We start from the raw sequence: 22846 nt of genomic DNA on the forward strand, positions 1-22846 counted from the left end.
GTGTATGTTATTTTCAGGACAAAACTTTACCAATCAGAATTGATAAAGAACAACATGCTAATGAGGTTGGGTTGATATTTCTTTCCTGGGTTTGAAGATTCATGTGATGCCCTCCTTAAAGAGTATTAATATGGCAAAGCAGGTTTGTTATAACCCAATCTAATTATAATTGTTTATTCTTTTGAATACAGGCGAATTGAAGATATTTTGTTTTATTTATTTATTTTTAAATACTCATTTGACCTAAGTAAAAGTAGTGTCAGCATAGGTATAATATAATGCTTCATTGATTACTTATGCTTACACAATATGCAAGTAAATACTTCATTAGATTTATTCCTACATTTCTGTTTTTTAGCTCAAGATATTATAAATACTTAGTTTCCTTAATTTAAGAACCTCAGTTTGTGTTTTTGAATATCTTTTGTAATTGTTCAAACGTTAATTAAACTGGATCTTAAGAAGTCATAATATCCAATAAATTAAATGTTTATTTGCTATTATAAAAATATATTTTCTACCCCCAAATTCAGAAAATACAGAGAAGTAGAAAAAAAGAGTAAAACATTCTTAGTCCTATTATTCAAACACATACTACTCTTACTATTTTGATATAGCTCCTTCTGGTTTTTATTCTCTGTTTAGACGATTTTTAGCAATTTTATGGTATATACAAGTGTTGTATTTTACATATTCACTAGCATTATTTTATGTTTCTTTGAAAAACATTGTGTTCGGTTAGAAAATTTCAGTTTTAGGTTAAAAGTAAATTAAAGCAATATATTTTCAGAGTTAGAACTGTCTTCTGCATTGCTTAATACCAACTTAATGCTTTATATTTTTCAACTTAGGTTTATTTCTTCAAAATTTATGGAGAAACCCCAATGTACCATGCTGGGTTTTTTTGTTGTTGTTGTTTTGTTATTTTTGTTTTTTGAGATGGAGTCTCGCTTTGTCACCCAGGCTGGAGTACAGTGGCTCCATCTCAGCTCACTGCAACCTCTGCCTCCTGAGTTCAAGAGATTCTTCTGCCTCAGCCTCCTAAGTAGCTGGGATTACAGGCACACACCACCACCCCTGGCTAATTTTGTATTTTTTTAGTAGAGTTGGGGTTTTGCTGTGTTGGCCAGGCTGGTCTCAAACTCCTGAGCTCAAGCAATCCACCCACCTTGGCCTTCCAGAATGCTGGGATTATAGGCATGAGCCACTGCTCCCGGCCTGTTCACTCTTTTTAGATGTTCAGTTTTATGATTTTTGGCAAACATATACTCATGTAACTACTACCACAATCAAGATAGAGAATATTTTTCATCACCCTAAAACATTCCCTTGTGCCCCTTTGTAGCTGGACCTAGCTTTTTCCCTAGCCTCAGCCCCTGGCAACCACTGATTTGATTTTTTTTCCCTATATAAAAGGAGTCATACAGTACATAGCCTTTTGTTCTGTCTAGCTTCTTTCATTCAGTATAAGGCTTTGAGATTCAGCCATATTATTGTGTGTGTTTGGTAGTTCTTTCCTTTTTATTGATGAGTAGGATTGCGTTGTGTGGATGTACTGCAATTTGTTTATCCCACTGGTTGTTGGACCTTGCATGGTTTCCAGTTTTCAGTAATTACGAATGATGTTGATACTTTCCCATATGGGTCTTTTTATGGACCTATGTTTTAATATTTCTTGAGTAAATACCTAGGAATGGGATTGCTGGGTCACCAGAGCATTTTGATACTCGTTATCTCATTGGGATGCCAAAGTTTGTAAGGGAAAATCCAGGAACACCATTCCTTTTTCATGACTGGGAAACCAAGACTCAGGGTTACAAACAGCTTATGGGCTTAAAACCAGATCTTGTAAGTCCAAGTCATTTGCTGTCTTTACTAGAATATAATGTTGTTTTCAATGACGTTTCCTTGTTTTATTATAGCAACAGGGTTAACACATCTCTCAGATCTTTGCAACAAGAATGAAAATATTTATCAGTAACTAAGAGTCAATATAAATAAGATTCTTCCTCAAGTTGTTAGTTTCCATTTCTGGCCTAGAAATTTGGGAGTTCGTATAATAAATGTTAACTCTTAAAGTCTAATCTTAGTCTTGGATAAATATCCTCCCCCTCAACTTATTTTGCATAAAGAATTAGTATTTCACCAGAACATCAGTTGTATAGTCATGGCACTGCGTAACAACATTTTGGTCAATGGCAGACAACATGTATGATGTTGGTCACATAAGATTATAATACTGTATTTTTATTGTACCTTTTCTATGTTTAAACATGCAAATATTTACCGTTGTGTTATAATTTTACAGTATTCAGGACAGTAACATGCTGTACAGCTTTGCAGCCTAGGAGCGATAGGCCACACCGTATAGCCTAGCATTACAGCGGGCTCTACCATGTAAGTTTGTGTAGGTATACACTGATATTCATATAACAACCGAATTGCTTAAAGACACATTTTTCAGAGCGTATCCCTATCCTTAAGAGATAAAGCATGACTGTATATGGAATAAGATTCTTCTCTAAAGATGATTGTGTCTGTCTTCTGGCATTTAAAATTTTGAAATTCTCTGTCATATTGAAGGTTTTCCTCAATATAAATGTAGTAAAATATATTTTCTTTTTTTTTTTTTTTGGAGACGGAGTCTCGCTCTGTTGCCCAGGCTGGAGTGCAGTGGCCGGATCTCAGCTCACTGCAAGCTCCGCCTCCCGGGTCTACGCCATTCTCCTGCCTCAGCCTCCCGAGTAGCTGGGACTACAGGCGCCCGCCACCTCGCCCGGCTAGTTTTTTGTATTTTTTTAGTAGAGACGGGGTTTCACTGTGTTAGCCAGGATGGTCTCGATCTCCTGCCCTCATGATCCGCCCGTCTCGGCCTCCCAAAGTGCTGGGATTACAGGTTTGAGCCACCGCGCCCGGCCATAAAATATATTTTCAATGATTAGATTTTTTCCATCAAACTTTTCATCCTGCCAGACTTTGATTTCATATAAACTTTTAAAACAGTTTGCCAAATTCTCTCTAAATACTCATGCTGGTCAATAAAGAGTAACTCAAATGTATAAATTTCAGTTTTCCGTTTAGTGTAAAGTTTTAATTTTTTTCCATCATAAAATTATTGAACAATGTGTCTACCAAACTTTTAAGAACATCTAGCGTAGTTATTTACACATAGAACATGTCTTATTCCATATTACCTCACCTCTAACATGCAAGAGCAATGGTAGTAGAAAGAGCCTTGAGTCAGAAGACCTTGTTTCAAAGCCGTAGTTGTGTGAACTCACAGAAATCATGAAACCACTCATTCTCAGCCTTCTCTTCTGCACATGAGGAGCAACCACACTTTCTCTGTGACTTGCAGACTAGGGAAGCAGAGGATACAGTCATTAACCAGCTGAAGCGACAACAAAAAATATTAAGTATTGCATTCCAAGTCACTGGTTTTGCAACTCTTAGCCAATGATTCCAATTTTACCTTACAAACAATGATTAAACTTGGGCAATGGCATTTCTAGTTGTATTCAGGTACTGAGAGTGAAAGATACAATAATGCCTTTGATTAAACAACCTAAAGAATTATCTAAGTTTAATTATAGGCTTATTCTTTCTAAGAGAGTAATAACTATAATTATTAAAATGTTAACTTAATGAAAAATAACTTTTATATTCTCATTTTAGTGTTTAAAAAACAGGAATACCTAACCATAACTGGGGTCAAATTCTAGCCACTAATTGAATGAAGTTGTATAAATTTCGTGACTTCATTTAAAAAATAAGCATAATAACGACCTGCATCTTTATGAGATTCAAGACAATGCATATAAAATACTTAGCACAGTGCCTGTAAGGGTTAAATAGAACCCATTTAAAGACTTTGGGGGAGGTGGTGGCAGTAAATAATTGGAAGCATTGAGTCAGTCTTTATTTTTGACTTCAGGGAACTTGGTGTTTAGTTTTGATCACATGTTCCATTCAACTGAGCAGAACCCAAATTTAGTCATAGTGAGGTTAGTAAAATATATAAATAACCCAGTCCAAAGAGAAAATTCTAAATTTCAGCTCTACCATATTTTCTGTTTAAGGAGTGGAGACTTGAAATAATAGTAAAATAGAAACTGATAAAGTTTATGAAGGTGATAAAAAATGAGAAAGTGGACAAGGTGTGGAAAGGATTAAGAATTTAATCACTGTTTCTGAATTTTGGCACATTGATGTACTATTACGCACTGATTAAATTATGTTGACAGATTTTTATGGTAGAGAAATGCTATTTTTTTTAGATCAAGGTAGTATATAATCATCATTTTGTTAGACATGCATAGGAATTTACCAAAGGGGGAGGAATTTAGGGTTCGTTCTTTCTACTCTAGTAGATATTTTCCAAAGTCTTATATAATTAAATAAATACTTTAAAAATTTTGGTAAACCTTTCTTTTTATCTTGACTTTAGCCTTTCTTGTTATAGAAGACGTGTATTCTTCGGTGAAACCCCGTCTCTACTAAAAAATACTAAAAACTAGCCGGGCGCGGTGGTGGGCACCTGTAGTCCCAGCTACTCGGGCGGCTGAGGCAGGAGAACTGCGTGAACCCGGGAGGCGGAGCTTGCAGTGAGCTGAGATCCCGCCACTGCACTCCTGCCTGGGCGGCAGAGTGAGACTCCGTCTCAAAAAAAAAAAAAAAAAAAAAAAAAAGACATGTATTCTTGTAACTGAAACAGCTAGGGGTAAAGTTTTCTTTTCTTTTCTTTTCTTTTTTTTTGAGAGGGAGTCTTGCTTTGTTGCCGAGGCTGGAGTGCAGTGGCCCGATCGCGGCTCACTGCAAGCTCCGCCTGTCGGTTCACTCCATTCTCCTGCCTCAGCCTCCCGGGTAGCTGGGACTACAGGCGCCGCCACCGCGCCCGGCTAGTTTTTTTGTATTTTTTTTTTTTAGTAGAGACGGGGTTTCACCGTGTTAGCCAGGATGGTCTTGATTTCCTGACCCTGTGATCCGCCCGCCTCGGCCTCCCAAAGTGTAGTGTTGGGATTATAGGCGTGAGCCACCGCGCCCAGCCACAAACTCTGTTTTCTTTTCTTTTCTTTTTTTTTTTTTTTTGAGACGGAGTCTCGCTCTGTCGCCCAGGCTGGAGCGCAGTGGCCGGATCTCAGCTCACTGCAAGCTCCGCCTCCCGGGTTTTCGCCATTCTCCTGCCTCAGCCTCCCGAGTAGCTGGGACTACAGGCGCCCGCCACCTCGCCCGGCTTGTTTTTTTGTATTTTTTTTTTAAGTAGAAACGGAGTTTCACCGTGTTAGCCAGGATGGTCTCGATCTCCTGACCTCGTGATCCGCCCGTCTCGGCCTCCCAGAGTGCTGGGATTACAGGCTTGAGCCACCGCGCCCGGCCCAAACTCTGTTTTCAAAAGGTCGGTTTGAGGAGCTTGTTTTTCTTATTTGCCAATCTCCTAAAAAGAATGCTGATGTGAGTTATGAAGAATAGAGAGTATTTGGTGTATGTGGAGGCTCATTTACCCGAGTTATGAACATTTCTTAATTTATGGTGATTAAACTTCTGCTTTATTAAGACAAAGGTTTTTTAGTCTTTTCTGTAGTAAGGTAGAAAGAAAGAAAAATATTAGCCAGGATATTGTTGTTTGGTGTCCTACAAGTTTTAATAGTAGTTTTCACCGTTAAAGTCTTAAACTGAATTTTTGTCTCTTTAATAGTACAGTAATGAAAGCTTATCTCTGTCATTTCCCTCTTGTTTCTCCCTACCATAGCTTTTCACATTGTATTCTATCACTAAATTGTAAAGCAGTAAAAGTGCAGGACAGGCATCTATTAAGAGGGTGTGAAATACATTTAATCTAAAGAACTAGATAACCTGGGCAAGTTCAAGCAACTTTTAAATAGGCTGTTTTAACGTTTGTTAAAACTACATTTGTTAATGTTTTTAACAACATTTTGTTAAAACAACGTTTGTTCACAGTAATCTCAGTCTCACCCACCTTTTCATTCTAGTTTAAAACACTTCACAAATACCTGACAGTAAAAGGCATAATGAATGCCTCACAGACTCAGATTTCTCTAATGGGAGCCATTACATTGACGTTCATTTTTAAAACTTATTTGACATAATATACAGTAATTCATTTAGCAAGCTACCATTTGGAAGCTGCAGAAAAAGGAGAGACTTTGAATAAATTTGTTACTTTTCTAGTTTGTTTCTCCTGAGTTAGTTTAGTCAATAATGTAAATACAGGTTGAGCATTCCAAATCCAAAAATCTGAACTCCAGAATGCTCCCAAATCGGAAACTTTCTGAGCATCGACATGACATCAAAGGAAATGCTCATTGAAAGGCTTTAGATTTTTGGATACGGGATGCTCAGCTGGTATAATGCAAATATTACAAAATCCAAATAAACTCAAAATCCAAAACACTTTTGGTACCCAGCATTTCAGATAAGGAATACTCAACCTGTATAAGCAACTAAGATAGTAAAAGGATATTTTATACACATAATGTAAATTAAATTTTTTTAAAAAACTTTGTTTCTTGTGACTAAGTGCTAACCTTTATAAATCTAAAAAAAAAAAAAAAAGATTGTTAGTATTCTTGTCTGATGCTGTTTCTAAAAAGTATGTACTCAGAAAATGTTCTCTTACTCCAAAGACAAAGTATAGCTTTGGCAATTCTGTTTTTCTAGATTGCCAGCTAAGTTGGAGCTTGTCTGAATCAGGCATTACCAGTTTTGTGATGAAGCAGCTATACTTATTAAGTCCCTGCCCTTTCAGTCCCTCTCTTTCTTATAGGCCCAGCAAAGTTACCTAATGTCTATGTCACATGAATGCAGCCTGAGTGTACAAAATTCTGCATTACTAAAATATTACAATGTGCATATATTAGGTCACACATATACGCTTATATCAAACTAATAGTTAGAAAATAGCACAAGTGTTGATTCTTGAAAGTGCTGTATATGGCCGGGCGCGGTGGCTCACGCCTGTAATCCCAGCACTTTGGGAGGCCGAGACGGGCGGATCACGAGGTCAGGAGATCGAGACCATCCTGGCTAACATGGTGAAACCCCGTCTCTACTAAAAAATACAAAAAACTAGCCGGGCGAGGTGGCGGGCGCCTGTAGTCCCAGCTACTCGGGAGGCTGAGGGAGGAGAATGGCGTGAACCTGGGAGGCGGAGCTTGCAGTGAGCTGAGATCCGGCCACTGCACCCCAGCCTGGGCAACAGAGCGAGACTCCGTCTCAAAAAAACAAACAAACAAACAAAAAAACAAAACAAAAAGAAAGTGCTGTATAATTAGCGAGGGGACTTTTGGAGACAGACAACAACAAAACCCAAGGAATTAAAATCAGTGCTGCAAAAAATGTCATATTAGAATAATGGGCTGACTCCAACAGTGTAGAAATATTTAATAGGGATAAATATTATGACCTGTGTTTACATTTTAAAAGCACAGTATTGAGGTATAGAAATGAGAAATAATAGTTACATTGCACTAGTTAATTTTTAAAAACATGCATATCAATAGCATTCCATTAGGTCTCAGATTTTTAAAATCTTACTGAAATGATTTGTTGGAATGGTTTGAAAGTACCACAGTTGCTGACAGCATATTGCTATCCCAAACAAACAAATTTTAGGCTTCTTTAATTTTAAAAACTAGTGTTCACAATCAAGGAGGTAAGCAGGATTCTCTCCTTCTTGGCTAGTTACATTATGCCATAAGGAAGAGGAGGGGAACAGGGGGAGGAGGAGGGGGATAGGGATGATGATGATTTAGGATTACCACACTTTCACCTAATGACAAAGCTAATGGCAGGGTTAACATCATGTCATGGGGAACAAGTGAAGAAACCATGGGAGTATTTGATCTAAAATGAGGACGTGGGGGAATAAAAATAGAAATCATTTTGTTTTAAACAGGGCTTTTTTGGTTGGAAATAACTAAAGCCTATTCCAATTGGTAAGAATATCTCAATGAAGAATATTTCCAACTAATAACAGTATCTCTAAGAACAGGAAGTGCAGTTGGCACTAGAACCAAGAACTGGAGCATTATTAGGAATCAGAATGGCTTCTTCCCTCCCTTCTTTTCTCCTTGTGACCATGAATGTCATAGTGCTTATCTTTGGAAAATAGGAATGGGGGGGCCACAGGATAATTTTTTACCTCTTATTTTGAAATGGCCTCCCCAGCCTCAGCTTTGTATCATCCCCTAGTTCAAGTTCCTAACAGAGATTGACAGTTATCTGTGTCTTACTTCCAAAATCTTAGAAGACAATCTGATTGACCAGCTACAGTCTGTTTTTTACCTCTGTTCCAATTATTTGTAGCCAGGGAGAAAAAAGGTCACATAGTTCAAAACAGAGCTGCAGACAGGGTGGGAATCAAAGGCAGGTGGCAGCCAAGCAGGGCAGACATTCCAAACTGTCCGGGGCAGGTGCCATGAAAAATTAGAATGGCTTTGTTGAAGAGAAATTATATTTGGAGGAGGGAGGTCTTAAGGACCTGGCTTCTGGGAATCAGGCTTCAGTTCAACAAAACAAAACACTTAAAACTTTATAAGATTGGGACCGGCTATTTTGGGTTATTAAATTCCTTGTCAGCTGTGGGCTGCAATGGCCATATGTTGATGGAACATTATAGAAGCGATTCAGCTGTTACATAGAAAGATGGTTTTGTTGACCTGTGAAATTCCTTCTAAGCCTGAGAGTAAAATCAGTTTTGTCATAAGTTATTTCCACCAAAATAATAAAATATTAATGTTTTTCTTATAAATATATGTGGTATCTTAAACCAGGGAAAGCAAGTAATCAGTGGTGGCTGCAGAATTTCCATTTCAGTTGGGTCTATTCAGGAGTGGCAATCTGATGGCAAGGGGAGGGCAGGGGCAAGTGCTAAAGGAATTACTTTAGAACTTCATGTACAGAGCAAGCTATCTTAGCTCTTGTGGAGTGACAAACCACCCTAACGTTTAGTGGGTTAAAACAATAGCCATTTATTTAGCTCTTGTTTCTGTGGGTTGACAGTTTGAGCCTGGATCGGCTGGGTGATTTTCTAGCCTTATTCCCGTGTCTGTTGGCAGCTGCTGGTTTATTGGAAGCTGGCTGATCTAGGATGGCCCCAGGTGGACTGACTTGTCCACATGGCCATATCCTGGCTTCACATGGCAGCTGGGCAAAGTCCTAAGAGAAGCAGTGGATGCACTCAAGGCTTCTTGAGGCCTGAACTCAGAAGTGACATAATGTCATATCCACCAAACCCTGTTGACCAGAGTGAATCTCAGGATCACCTAAATTCAAGAGGTCTAGAAATTGACCCTGTCCCTTGATCAGAGGAACTGTGAAGCTGCATTGCAAAGAGGGGAGACCTAGAGAGGGAAATAATTGCCACCTTCTTTGTAAATAATCTACCATACCGAGCACACTGTTTTCTGTATCATGGAACAAGAAAAATAGAATTTCCGAATTTCTTTTACTCACATTTTACATATTGAGAAACCCTACAAGTTGGCTATTTGTTTAAATTTGGGCAATGAGTATAATAGCTGAGAAGCAGTTTTGGTTCTTGTACTGAATTATTCGTTGAGGTGGTGTGGGTAGTCAAGTAATGGGTTATAAAATAAAATATTTTCCTTATTTCAAAATATGGTTAAAGCATTCAAAGTATGTTCACTGAATGTGTCCAAAAAAAAATCTATGTGACATTGTAGATATTTATGTTCTGATGAATAGTTAATAATGTTGAATAAAAAATTATGTCAAGAATACATTACTGTAAATGCAAATATGGCAGGGTTTTTTGCTTAAAAAGTAACAGTTTTCTATATCGTCATTTGGAATTTGAAGTTTAACATCTGCCTTGTTTCTAGGAGCTCTGCCAGTGCCGGCCGGGCGAAGGCAATTGCTCCTGCTGTAAGGAGTGCATGCTGTGTCTCGGGGCCCTTTGGGACGAGTGCTGTGACTGTGTCGGTAAGTTGATACAAGGGAAACTTCTTAATATTTCTTATCACAGAATCCTTGTTTTTAAGAGACTTTGAGGAATATAAATGTAGTTTATATGTATGAACAAGTATGTGTGGGAGATACAGTAAACATACAGAACGTTGTATTTTTACATTCAGTTGTATTCAGTAGTATTTACCTATACATGTATTTAAAAGTGCTTATCCTTGGGAAGTAGGAGTGGGGGGGCCAAGGCAGAATTTTTAACTTTTTATTTTGAAAGTTTTTATACTGTTGAATTTTTTATAAGCAGCAGCATTTTATTTTATTTATTTATTTTTTTTGAGACGGAGTCTCGCTCTGTCGCCCAGGCTGGAGTGCAGTGGCGCGATCTCGGCTCACTGCAAGCTCTACCTCCCGGGTTCACGCCATTCTCCCGCCTCAGCCTCCGAGTAGCTGGGACTTACAGGCGCCCGCCACCACGCCCAGCTAGTTTTTTTGTATTTTTAGTAGAGACGGGGTTTCACCATGTTAGCCAGGATGGTCTCGATCTCCTGACCTCGTGATCCACCCGCCTCGGCCTCCCAAAGTGCTGGGATTACAGGCTTGAGCCACCGCGCCCGGCCTATTTTGTTTTTAATAAGAAGTAGGTTTTATAAGAAGAAACATTCCCAAGATGTGTTAAGTAAAAAAAGCCAGGTTCAAAATTATGTTTATAGAATGCTATCATTTGTGTGTTAGAAAGAAAACTTACGTGTGTCAGAAGAAACACCTGTCAGCCCTTCTCTGACCAGTTAACTCATTTTCAACCTTTAAAACCCCAGGTCAAGTATCCCCATTCCTTGGAAACCTTCCTTATTTGACTGAGATAGAGGATCCTCTATGCTTCTGAGAGATCATTTATTGCACGCTCCTATAATCGTTGTTTTGCGTGTTTTTTTCAACTGAGTATAATCTCCTTCAGAACAGGAATATAGTCATACTGATGTTTTTTACATTATCCTTTATCAAAATAGGCTATATGCATATAGTTTTTAAGGCACATAGTACTAAAACAATCCCATCTCACTTCTTTCCAAGCCTTTGATCCTATGCCCAGAGACTACCACTTACAACTTTTCAGCATTGCACTTCTTCCAGAATTCTGAATAATAACCCTATACTACTCTCTTGATTCTTTGATGTTAGAAACTATCAGTTGACTTCCTCTTATGGTAGACACGCATTTAGTTCTGTTATCTCTTTATCTTCCTAATGTGATTTTATCACTCCTTCTAGTGAAATCAGTATTTACTTTAAGAATCACTCTAATGAATTAGTGATATATATTCATGGGATGCATAATAAGGTCAGCACTAATTAATTAAATGAGTTATCCCATTATCTGTCTTCCTGTATTTTGGGTGTACTTCTTGAGAGATTTCCTAACCGTTTCACCCTTGTATTAATTTTTTTAATTTTTACTTCCTTTTTTAATTTCCAAGAGCCCTTCTCTGATTGTCCTTTTTGAAGGAACATACTGTTCTTGTTCTTTATGTAATATATTTTTCTTATCTTTCTGGAATTCTTAATTACACAGTTTTGTGGTTGCTGTTGAGTTTTTTCCTTCTACTCCTTGCATGGTTTCCATTTTCTCAGGTGTCTGGTGACCCTTGGCTGTCTATTCCTTTGTACAATTTAGGTACTCCAAAGCGGACTGGGAGTACCTAATCCATGGACAGGGCATGGAATCTAGTTTGCCTCACTAAAAGGTGGTTGGAGGATAAACTGCCTTTTTCACTGACGAGCCCTCTTATTTCATGTCTATAGATCTTTCCCCTTAGGGTTGCACATTTTTTCTAGAGAAAGATTTCCCGGTTTCCTGCTGGGGTTGAGGCTGGGGTAAGGGGCGGTCTGCCAGGCTGCAAATGTTCTGGGAACCTGAGGGGTGAGGTCACAGTGAACAGTGAGCATACTTTTATTTACTTTCCTTGTTTTTTTCCCATACTCATCTCTATCCTTTGCCATTTTTGGCATTCCCAGTCCAGGGCCTCTTTGGCTTAATTTCTCTAAAGAATAACTCTCTCCTTTCCTACAGTTGTGGAAGAAGAGACAGGGACCTGAAGGTGTTACTACCCCACAGAATAGGCTTGCCTCTGCCACACTGGCACCTCCAGCTCCTGAGTCTCCTCAGGGTTCCGTGGGGCACGTGGCCTGTGTGGAGACTCTGCTCAGTCAGGTACCTTTAGCTCTTAGCTTCTCCACACATAGAGTTAGTGTTTCCATTTCTTGTTTTTCTTTAGTGTTTTGTAGTGAATTCTGAGAGAATGGGGGCACAAGTATCTTTTCCTCTGTCCTCTTATATTCCTCTTGGTATCTCTAACAGCTGGCTTTGAATTATTTTAGGGCATTAACTGTTTATTAATTTAATATGTACAATGAAAGTAAAAAAGAGAAAATAGCCATCTTAATCTCTGATATACACACAAAAGATTTTTTTTTGAGACAGGGTCTTGCTATGTTGCCTAGGCTGGAGTGCAGTGGCGTGATCATGGCTCACTGCAGGCTCAACCTTCTGGGCTCAAGCAGTCCTCCTGCCTCAGCCTCCCAAGTAGGTGGGACTGCAGGAATGAACCACAACACCCAGCTGATTTTTGTAGTTTTGGTGGTGCCAGGGTTTCGCCATGTTGCCCAGGCTGGTCTCAAACTCCTGGGCTCAAGTGATCCACCCGCCTCAGCCTCCTAAAGTGCTGGGATCACAGGCATGAGCCAGTGTGCCCAGCCTCACACGTAAGAATTTAACTTAAACATGGATGCCAAAATACACAAATGAACTTTTATTGATAGCATTGCCTAAAATAGTGTGCACGTATATGTGTGAGAGTGTTTGTGCGAGTGTATGAATGTGAGTGTATGTGTGTTATATATGTGTGTGTCTTAACCATCACACCATGATGACAGTGCTGTTCAGTGTCTTCTTTTAGGAAGAGAGTTCTGCATTTTTTTCCACTGAGAAAGAATAATTATACATGCTTATATCTCTACAATTTTAGAAGCAACTGATATGCTTCCAGGCTAGTTCTCATTGAAAAAAAAAAAAAAAAAAAGCTTACTTACTTTTAAGGGTTGGATGTCCAGTTTTAAACTTTGATTAAGCTCATAATGTAACTTTATCTTTCATTTTAAATTAAGTTAATCTTGCCACTTTCTAGGATAAAATTGAGATATTCCAGTTCTATTTATATAGCAGTCCTCCTCCTTATAGGCAGCTCTCTTCCAAATTAGGCTCTCTTAATGTCCTTTGCAAACCTGCGGCTGCTCCTCCTTCCTAAGTTGAAATAGTCCCCATACTTTTCATGGGTGGGGCACAGACCTCTAAGAGAACCCAAATTAGAATGCAGCCTTCCTTTCCTCTCTCATTCTGTGGACTTCAGCACACACTTTCTCTAGGAAGCTTTCTCCTGTGGCTCCCTTGTATAAGGGCTTCCCTTTTCTGATTGTTTCTTAAGGTAAGAATAACTACCATAGTTCATTTTCATCGTTGCTCTCCAACATATTCCTCAAATCCTGTGGGTTTTGGATCCCAGATCTCCACCCACAAGCCCTTTTTTCTTGTTTTACTATTTTTACTTTTCCAAATGTACACAAAAATAGAGAGTACAGTGATCTGCTGTACGTCCTACCTGCTTCAACAGTTGTTAATACATTGCCAGACTTGTTTCATCCATTCATCTGTTGGTATGTGTCTGTTTTTCCCCACAACCTTTTTGTTTTGCTTGGGTATTATAAAGTAAATCGTTTCACTATTACCCCGATGTACTTTAGTTATACATCTCAAAAAAAGAGTATTCGTACATAACACTATGTCATTACTGTAATGTAATTAACAGCACATCTTTATTTTATTTTTATCTTTATTTTTGAGGCAGAGTTTTGCTCTTTCGCCCAGGCTGGAGTGCACTGGCGCATTCTCGGCTCACTGCAACCTCCGCCTCCTGGGTTCAAGTGATTCTCCTGCCTTAGCCTCCCAGGGAGCTGGGACTACAAACAAACGCCACCATACCCAGATAATTTTTTGTATGTTTTGTACAGATGAGATTTCACCATGTTGTCCAGGCTGGTCTAGAACTCCTGACCTCAAGTGATCTGCCCTCTTCAGCCTCCCAAAGTGCTGGGATTACATGCGTGAGCCACCGCACCTAGTCAATTAACAGTACTTCTTTAATATTGTCTAATACCACTCAGATCATACTTAGATTTCACTGAAGACTAAATGTTTTTGACAGTTGTTTTTCTCAAATCAAGATCCAAAAAGGATTACTCACTGTATTTGGTTGTTAGATTTCTTAAGTTTTTTTTATTCTAAAACAGTTTCTCCTCCCTGTTTCTCCCATCCTTTAATATTCTACTGGCTTTTTGAAGAAACTAGTCATGATTGGTTTCTTCAAAATAAACCACATTCTGGATTTGGCTGATTGCTTCTTTTGGTTATTTAACATGTTAGTTGGTCTTCTCTATTTCCTGTAGGCTGGAAGTTAGATATAAAGGCTTGATTAGATTGAGGCTCAGTTTTGGGGAGGAGGGAACAGTGGTATAGTGTACACGAAGTCAAACAATATCCAGACGTCCTGCTTTTAGTAATGCTAAAATTGATCCCATGAGTTCTGATGGTGAAAGTCTGATCCCTTGGTGATAAAGGGCCTCATCAGCCTTTCACCTGGTGATTTCACCCTTCGTTGATGACCATTGCCTAAGTCAGCTACTTCATTAGAAGTTGTAAAACCGCCAGCCATGGTGGGTCATGCCTGTAATCCCAGCACTTTGGGAGGCCAAGTTGGGGAGATCACCTTAAGTCAGGAGTTCGAGACCGGCCTAGCCAACATGACGAAACCCTGTCGCTACTAAAACTGCAAAACTTAGCCAGGTGTGGTGGTGGGCATCTGTAATCCCAGCTACTAGGGAGGCTGATGCAGGAGAATTGCTTGAACCCAGGAGGCAGAAGTTGCAGTGAGCTGAGATCATACCACTGCACTCCAGTCTGGGCAACAGAGTGAGACTCTGTCTCAAAAAAAAAAAAAAAAAGAAAAAAGAAAAGAAAAAAAAGTTATAGAACAATGATTTTCTATTTTTATCATTACTTCTGCAGTTATTCGCTGGAATTTTTCTGTATAATGTAAATGGAATCCTACATTACTACATAGTAGCTTAAAATACATTTTAGAAAAGCATGAAATGATGAATGATTTAATAATAGACTCTTTAATGCCATTAAGACATTATAACTTCGATTCATGTTTAATGTGCTTTAAAAGTTGGATTCTGCCTGATCATGATGGCTCATGCCTGTAATTCCAGCACTTTGGGAGGCCACAGCAGGAGGATCACTTGAGCCCAGGAGTTCGAGACCAGCCTAGGCAACATAAGGAGACCCCATCTTTACACAAAATAAAATTTAATTAGTTAGGTGTGGTGGCATGCACATATGGTCCCAGCTACTTGGGAGGTTAAGGCAGGAGGATTACTTAAGCCCAGGAGGTCAAGGCTGCAGTGAGCTCTCATTGCACCACAGCACTCCAGCCTGGGCAACAGAGTAAGACCCTATCTCTAAAAATTTTTTTTTAATAAATAAATAAATGTTGAATTCTATGGTTAAATTATAAAAAAAAAAAAAATTGCCTGGGTGCAGTGACTCATACCTATAACCCCAGCACTCTGGGAGGCCAAGGCAGATGGATCACTTGAGTTTGAGACCAACCTGGGCAATATGGCAAAACCCCTGTCTACAAAAAATATAAAATTTAGCTGGGCATGTGTGGCATGTGCCTGTAGTCCCAGCTACTTGAGCAGGAGCAGGGGCTGTGGCAGGAGAATCGCTTGAGGCCGGGAGATTGAGGCTGTACTGAGCCATGTCTGAGCCACTGCACTCCAGCCTAGGTGGCAGAGTGAGACTTTATCTCAAAAAAAAAAAGAGAAAAAGATAAAAAGAAAGAAGAAGAAAAAAACTAGGCTGGGCGCAGAGGCTTACACCTGTAATCCCAGCACTTTGGGAGGCCTAGGTGGGAGGATTGCATGAGCCCAGGAGTTCAAGATCAGCCTGGGCAACATAGGGAGACTCTGTCTCTACGAAATAAAAAACAAAAAATTCACTGGGCATAGTAATGCATGCTTGTAGTCCTAGCTACTTGGAGGGCTGAGACAGGAGGATCACTTGAGCCCAGGAGTTTGAGGCTGTAGTGAGCTATAATTGTACCCCTGCACTCCGGCCTGGGCAACAGATCAAGACCCTGTTTCAAAACAATTAAAAGAAAAAATTAATAACTTGTGCCAATGAATTAAAACATGGCAAGCATGAACGTTTTCATCTTGAACCACCTGTTTAGCATGTCATGGAACACTATAATTAAGTGGTGCACTGTTTGTATAATGTTGATCTAGAAATAGCAGATTCTTTGTCGTACCAAGATCATTTATTGTACTTAATAAATTGGAAGCATCATAAGCTCCAAGACCGAGGCTGGGAAGCCTACTGAAAACCTGCTTAGCAACCACAACTTGGCTTATTTTGCCACACCAGCTCATAGATCCTAGATGTCACTCTGGTGAATGGAAGAAAGGGGTACAGGGAAAGAACCAGAAAAGGTGGGTGGTGTCAGGCAATAGGCACAGTGCCTGCAAAACCCAGGAAAACAGGATCAGACAGCTCTGCACTGGGAACGCAACCCTGGGACAGGCTGTACCACCTAATGGATCACATGTTTTTTCTTTAATCCTGCTCTTTGTTAGGCAAATGCTTTGAACTCTGACTTTGAACTCAGCGCCACAGTTCCTTGATGGGTCTTGGCATCTTCCTTTTGGAACATCCAGGCTTTTCGTTATGACTCTCTCATATCTCAGGTCAGATCCAGGTAGATCCGTCGGTTCCTGCCCAGAATGGATTTCTGTCTTGCTTCACTCTAACACATGTTACTTTTCTAATATTAAGGAATAAATAGGTGCTAGGAGTTCAAATTTTCTGTTTTTTGTTTTAAGAAAAGCTATGCAAATTATTTAGATACAACATTTACTATTACTAATTTGAATTGACAAATAATAATTGTATATATTTACCCAGTGCAACAGGTTGTTTTGAAATATGTATACATTGTGGAATGGCTGCATAGAGCTAATGAGCATGCATTACCTCACCTCTTCTGTGTATGGTGAGAACACTTAAAATCTACTCTCTTAGCAATTTTCTTTTTTATTTTTTCTTGAGATAGGGTCTCTGTCACCCAGGGTGAAGTGCAGTGATGCTGTCACAGCTCACTGTAGCCTCAACCTCCTGAGCTCAAGTGTTCCTCCCACCTCAGCCTCCCGAGTAGCTGGGACTATGCTACCTCGCCTGGCTAATTTTAAAATTTTTTGTAGAGAGGGGGTGTCAATGTGTTATCCAGACTGGTCTTGAACTCCTGGGCTCAAGCAGTCCTCCCACCTTGGCTTCCCAAAAGTGCTGGGATTACAGGTGTGAGCCACTGTGCCCAGTCAGCAATTTTCAAGAATACAATACATTGTTATTAGCTATAGTCACCATATTATACAATAGATCTCTTGAATTTATTCTTTCTATCTAACTGAAATTTTGCATTCTTTGATGGACACCTCCCCTTTTCCTCAGCTCCTGGTAGCCATTCTGCTTGCTACTTCTTATGAGTTCAACTTTTTTAGATTCCACATATAAGTGAAATCATGCGGTATTTGCCTTTCTGTGTCTGGCTTATTTTACTTAATGATGTCCTCCAGGTTCATCCATGTTGTTGTAAATCGGGGCCCCCAACCCCTGAGCCATGGACCAGTAGCAGTCCACCACCTCTTAGGAACCGGGCCACACAGCAGAAGGTGAACACCAGGCAAGCGAGCATCACCGCCTGAGCTCCGTCTCCTGTCAGGTCCGCGGCAGCATTGGATTCTCACAGGAGCTTGAACCCTATTGTGAACTGCACATGCAAGGGGTCTCGGTTGCATGCTCCTTATGAGAATCTAATGCCTGATGATCCAAGGTGGAACAGTTTCATCCTGAAACCAGTCCTATTGCCAGAAAGGCTGGGGACCACTGACAGGATTTCCTTCTTTTTTTAAGGCTGAATAGTATTCCATTGTATATAAAGCGGAATTGTATTTTATATTGTATATATAAAATATACCACATTGTGCATATATACCACATTTTCCTTATCCATTTTTGGACAATTAGATTGATCTCTATCTTGACTATTGTGAAGAATGCTGCAGGGCACATGGGAATGCAAATATCTCTTTGACATACTGAGCTAGTTCTATTTTTAATTTTTTTAGGAACTTCCATACTGTTCTCCCTAATGGTTGTACTCATTTACATTCCCACCAACAGTGTGCAAGGATTCCCTTTTCTCCATGCCCTCTCCAACACTTGTTGCCTTTCATCTTTTTTATAGTGGCCCTTCTAAAAGGTATGAGGTAATATCTTATTGTGGTGTCTTTTTGTTTTCTTTTGTTTTGTTTTTGAGATGGATCCTCACTCTGTTGCCCAGGCTGGAGTGCAGTGGCATGATTTCGGCTCACTGCAACCTCCTCTTCCCTTATTCAAGCAATTCTCTGCCTCAGCCTCCCACCTAGCTGAGATTACAGGTGCCTGCCACCATGCCTGGCTAATTTTTTTGTATTTTTAGTAGAGATAGGGTTTCACCATCTTGGCCAGGTTGGTCTTGAACTCCTGACCCGCCTTGGCCTCCCAAAGTGCTGGGGTTACAGGCGTGGGCCATCGCACCTGGCCATTATTGTGGTTTTAATTTGTATTGCTTTGGGCTGGGCGCAGTGCCTCACGTCTGTAATTCCAGCACTTTGGGAGGCTGAGGCAGGTGGATCATTTGAAGTCAGGAGTTCAAGATCAGGCTGGCCAACGCAGTGAAACTCCATCTCTATTAAAAATACAAAAATTGGCCGGGCACGATGGCTCACGCCTGTAATCCCAGCACTTTGGGAGGCCAAGGAGGGCAGATCACCTGAGGTGAGGAGTTTGAGACCAACCTGGTGAACATGGTATAACTCCATCTCTACTAAAAATACAAAAATTAGCTGGGCATGGTGGCACATGCCTGTAGTCCCAGCTACTCGGGAGGCTGAGGCAGGAGAATCGCTTGAGCCCGGGAGGTGAAAGTTGCAGTGAGCTGAGATCATGCAACTGCACTCCAGCCTGGGCAACAAGAGCAAGACTCTGTCTCAAAAAAAATAATAGTAATAATTAGCCGAGCATGGTGGTGCACGCTTGTAATCCCAGCTACTCAGGAGGCTGAGGCACAAGAATCACTTGAACCCAGGAGGCGGAGTTTGCAGTCAGCCAAGATTGTGCCATTGCACTCCAGCCTGGGCAACAGAGTGAGACTGTGTCTCAATAAATAAATAAATAAATAAATAATTAAATAATTAAATAAATAAATAAATAAATAAATAAAATAAAATAAAATAAATTGTATCACTTGGTGATTAGTGATTTTGTGCATTTTTACATATACAGCATATGTCTGTTAGCAATTTGTACGTCTTCTTTTGAGAAATGTCTCTTCTGATCCTTCGACCTTTTTTTTTTTTTTTTTTTTTTGGGTTGGAGTCTTGCTCTGTCAACCAGGCTGGATGTAATGGTGCGATCTTGGCTCACTGCCCTCTCTGCCTCCCAGGTTCAAGCAATTCTCATGCCTCAGCCTCCCGAGTAGTTAGGATTACAGGTGCCTGCCGCCATGCCTGGCTAATTTTTGTATTTTTAGCAGAGATGGGGTTTCATCATGTTGGCCAGGCTGGTCTCAAACTCCTGACCTCATGATACTCCCACCTCGCCCTCCCAAAGTGCTGGGATTACAGGCATGAGCCACCACGCCTGGGCCCTTTGCCCATTTTTTAACATTGGATTATTTGCTTTCTCACTGTTAGGTTGTTTGAGTTCCTTTTTTTGCTTTGAGACAGGGTCTTGTTCCATTGCACAGGCTGGAGTGTGTGCACCACCATACCCAGCTTCCTTTTTAATTTTTGTAGCAATGGGATCTCACTATGCTGCCCAGGCTCATCTCAAACTCCTGGCCTCAAGTGATCTTCCCACCTCAGCCTCCCAAAGCACTGGGATTACAGGCATAAGCCACCATGCCCAGCCCCCTGAGTTCGTTACATATTTTTTATATTAACTGCTTATCAAATGTATGGTTTGCAAATATTTTTTCCCATTCTGTAGATTGTCTCTTCATTCTATTGATTGTTTCCTTGACTATGCAGAAGCTTTTTACTTTGATGTAATTCCATTTGTCTATTTTTGCTTTTGTTCCCTGTGCTTTTGGATTCATGTCCAAAAAAATCATTGTCCAGCCAGGCGCAGTGGCTCACATCTGTAATCCTAGCACTTTGGGAGGCTGAGGTGGGCGGATCATGAGGTCAAGAGATCGAGACCATCCTGGCCAACATGGTGAAACCCCGTCTCTACTAAAAATACAAAAATTAGCCGAGTGTGGTGGCATGCGCCTGTAGTCCCAGGTATTTGGGAGGCTGAGGCAGGAGAATTGCTTGAACCCGGGAGGTGAAGGTTGCAGTGAGCCGAGATCGTGCCACTGCACTCTAACCTGGCAACAGAGCAAGACACCATCTAAAAAAAAAAAAATCATTGTCCAGACCAATGTCATGGAGCTTTAACCTCTATCTAGTTTTAGGTACATCATGATCACTTTCCAATCCCCTCCCAAATTCAACCATTGTCATTGTTGAATTTCACTGAATACATATACTAGAATTTGTATGCCAAAGGATAATGCTTTATGTGCTTTTTTGTAGGGTTTTATTTTGCCAAAGATGTTTGTTTGGTCTAGATGTTTGCAATTGTTACCCGATAAGTACTTAAAGACACCAAAGACTAGAGTCATTTACGCCTATTCAGAATTTACTTTTAAAACTGATGCATTGATTCAGAAAACCAAAACTGAATGTAATTTATCCATTGGGTCAAATAGCACAGGACCTAATTCCAAAATTAAGTCCAGCCACAGATGTTTTCTACTAGTAACAGTAGCTTCTTCCTTAGAGTGAATTTTCTTCAGGGACATTCATTTAAGTATTCTTTCCTGCTCTGAGCCTGTCAAAACTTGTGAGTTGTATAAAATATGAGCCATAGGGCCGGGCGCGGTGGCTCAAGCCTGTAATCCCAGCACTTTGGGAGGCCGAGACGGGCGGATCACGAGGTCAGGAGATCGAGACCATCCTGGCTAATATGGTGAAACCCCGTCTCTACTAAAAATACAAAAAACTAGCCGGGCGAGGTGGTGGGCGCCTGTAGTCCCAGCTACTCGGGAGGCTGAGGCAGGAGAATGGCGTAAACCCGGGAGGCGGAGCTTGCAGTGAGCTGAGATCCGGCCACTGCACTCCAGCCTGGGCGACAAAGCGAGACTCTGTCTCAAAAAAAAAAAAAAAAAATATGAGCCATAGCATAATATTCAGGAACAATTTCAATAACCATTTCCCCCCAGAAAAGCTATGTTAGGTAATTGTTCATTTTTTAAGTTAAGGGGATTTTACTCTAAGTAGCCAAAATGGAATAATAATAACTTAACTCTGAGGTGTTTCCCTGAGATACTGAATAGCAGTACCTTTACTCCAGATTAAACTTAAAAAAGAAATTCCCTTTTGTGTGATACCCGTTGGGCCTATTAGACTGATCTAACTTCCCTCACTTTTGGAAATTACAGATTGACCCTATACTTTAAAATTGCTTATAAAAGTCCCTTAAGTTGCCACAAAAGCAGGTTTGGGGTTACATTATGAATATTTAGAAGTGAATTTTTGTTTTTTAGTATTTGCATATGGCCTCAAATGTAAGTCTCAGCCAAAGCAAGGAAACTGCATTAATTTAAAGGATTTTAGAAATCACTTTTTTTTTTTTCTTTTTTTTTTGAGATGGGGTCTTGCCTTGTCACCCAGGCTGGAGTGCAATGGCATAATCTCAGCTCACTGCAACCTCTACCTCCCGGGTTCAAACCATTCCCCTGCCTCAGCCTCCCGAGTAGCTAGGACTACAGGCGCATGCCACCATGCCTGGCTAATTTTTGTATTTTTAGTAGAGACAGGGTTTCACCATGTTGGTCAAGCTGGTCTCAAACTCCTGACCTCGTGATCTGCCCCGCCTTGGCCTCCCAAAGTGCTGGGATTACAGGTGTGAGCCACCGTGCCCAGCCTATAAATCACTTATATACATAGTTTGCCTTCCTTATCCTAAAACGAACTTTGAGGTTGCTTGTAGTATATTTCCTAAATATTATCTGCCTTTTTAGAAGACAGTTTAAAAAGAAGTCCTACCCCAGTAGCAATGAACACACCAAGAATAAGTGAAGATAAAGTGAAACATTTGTATTCTTTTTTTTTTTTTTTTTTCTTGAGACAGAGTCTCACGCTGTCACCTGGGCTGGAGTGCAATGGCACAATTTGGGCTCACTGCAACCTCCGCCTCCCGGGTTCACGCGATTCTCCTGCCTCAGCGTCCTGAGTAACTGGGGTTACAGGCGCACACCACCACACTCAGCTAATTTTTTGTATTTTTTGTACAGACAGGGTTTCACTGTGTTGGCCAGACAGGTCTCAAACTCCTAACCTTGTGATCCGCCCTCCTTGGCCTCCCAAAGTACTGGGATTACAGGCATGAGCCGTCACACCTGGCCAACGTTTTTATTTTTAATTGATCTAACAGATGACAGCTTGTTCAAAATAATAGCAACACTGTATTTAATTATGTGTGCCTATGTATGTATATACATTATATACAGTAGTTCCCCCCTTATCTGTGGGAGATACATTCCAGGGCCCACAATGAATTCCTGAAACCACAAATAGTACCAAACCCTATAAATACTATGCTTTTTCCTATACATACATTCCTATGATACAGTTTAAT

The 22846-nt window shown here is 40.3% G+C and overlaps 1 protein-coding gene across 4 annotated transcripts in view; it reads left to right on the forward strand.

Annotated features, from left to right (window-relative positions):
• Positions 1 to 22846, forward strand: part of LOC105478883 (twisted gastrulation BMP signaling modulator 1) — a 113988-nt gene that overhangs the window by 16159 nt on the left and 74983 nt on the right. For all 4 annotated transcript variants that reach the window (XM_071085685.1, XM_071085682.1, XM_071085683.1 and 1 more), the window contains exon 3: positions 9864 to 9963. In XM_071085685.1, the coding sequence (XP_070941786.1) occupies positions 9864 to 9963 (100 nt within the window). The remainder of the gene's footprint in view (positions 1 to 9863; positions 9964 to 22846) is intronic.

Source organism: Macaca nemestrina, chromosome 19, assembly GCF_043159975.1.
Source record: "Macaca nemestrina isolate mMacNem1 chromosome 19, mMacNem.hap1, whole genome shotgun sequence".
Taxonomy (NCBI): domain Eukaryota; kingdom Metazoa; phylum Chordata; class Mammalia; order Primates; family Cercopithecidae; genus Macaca; species Macaca nemestrina.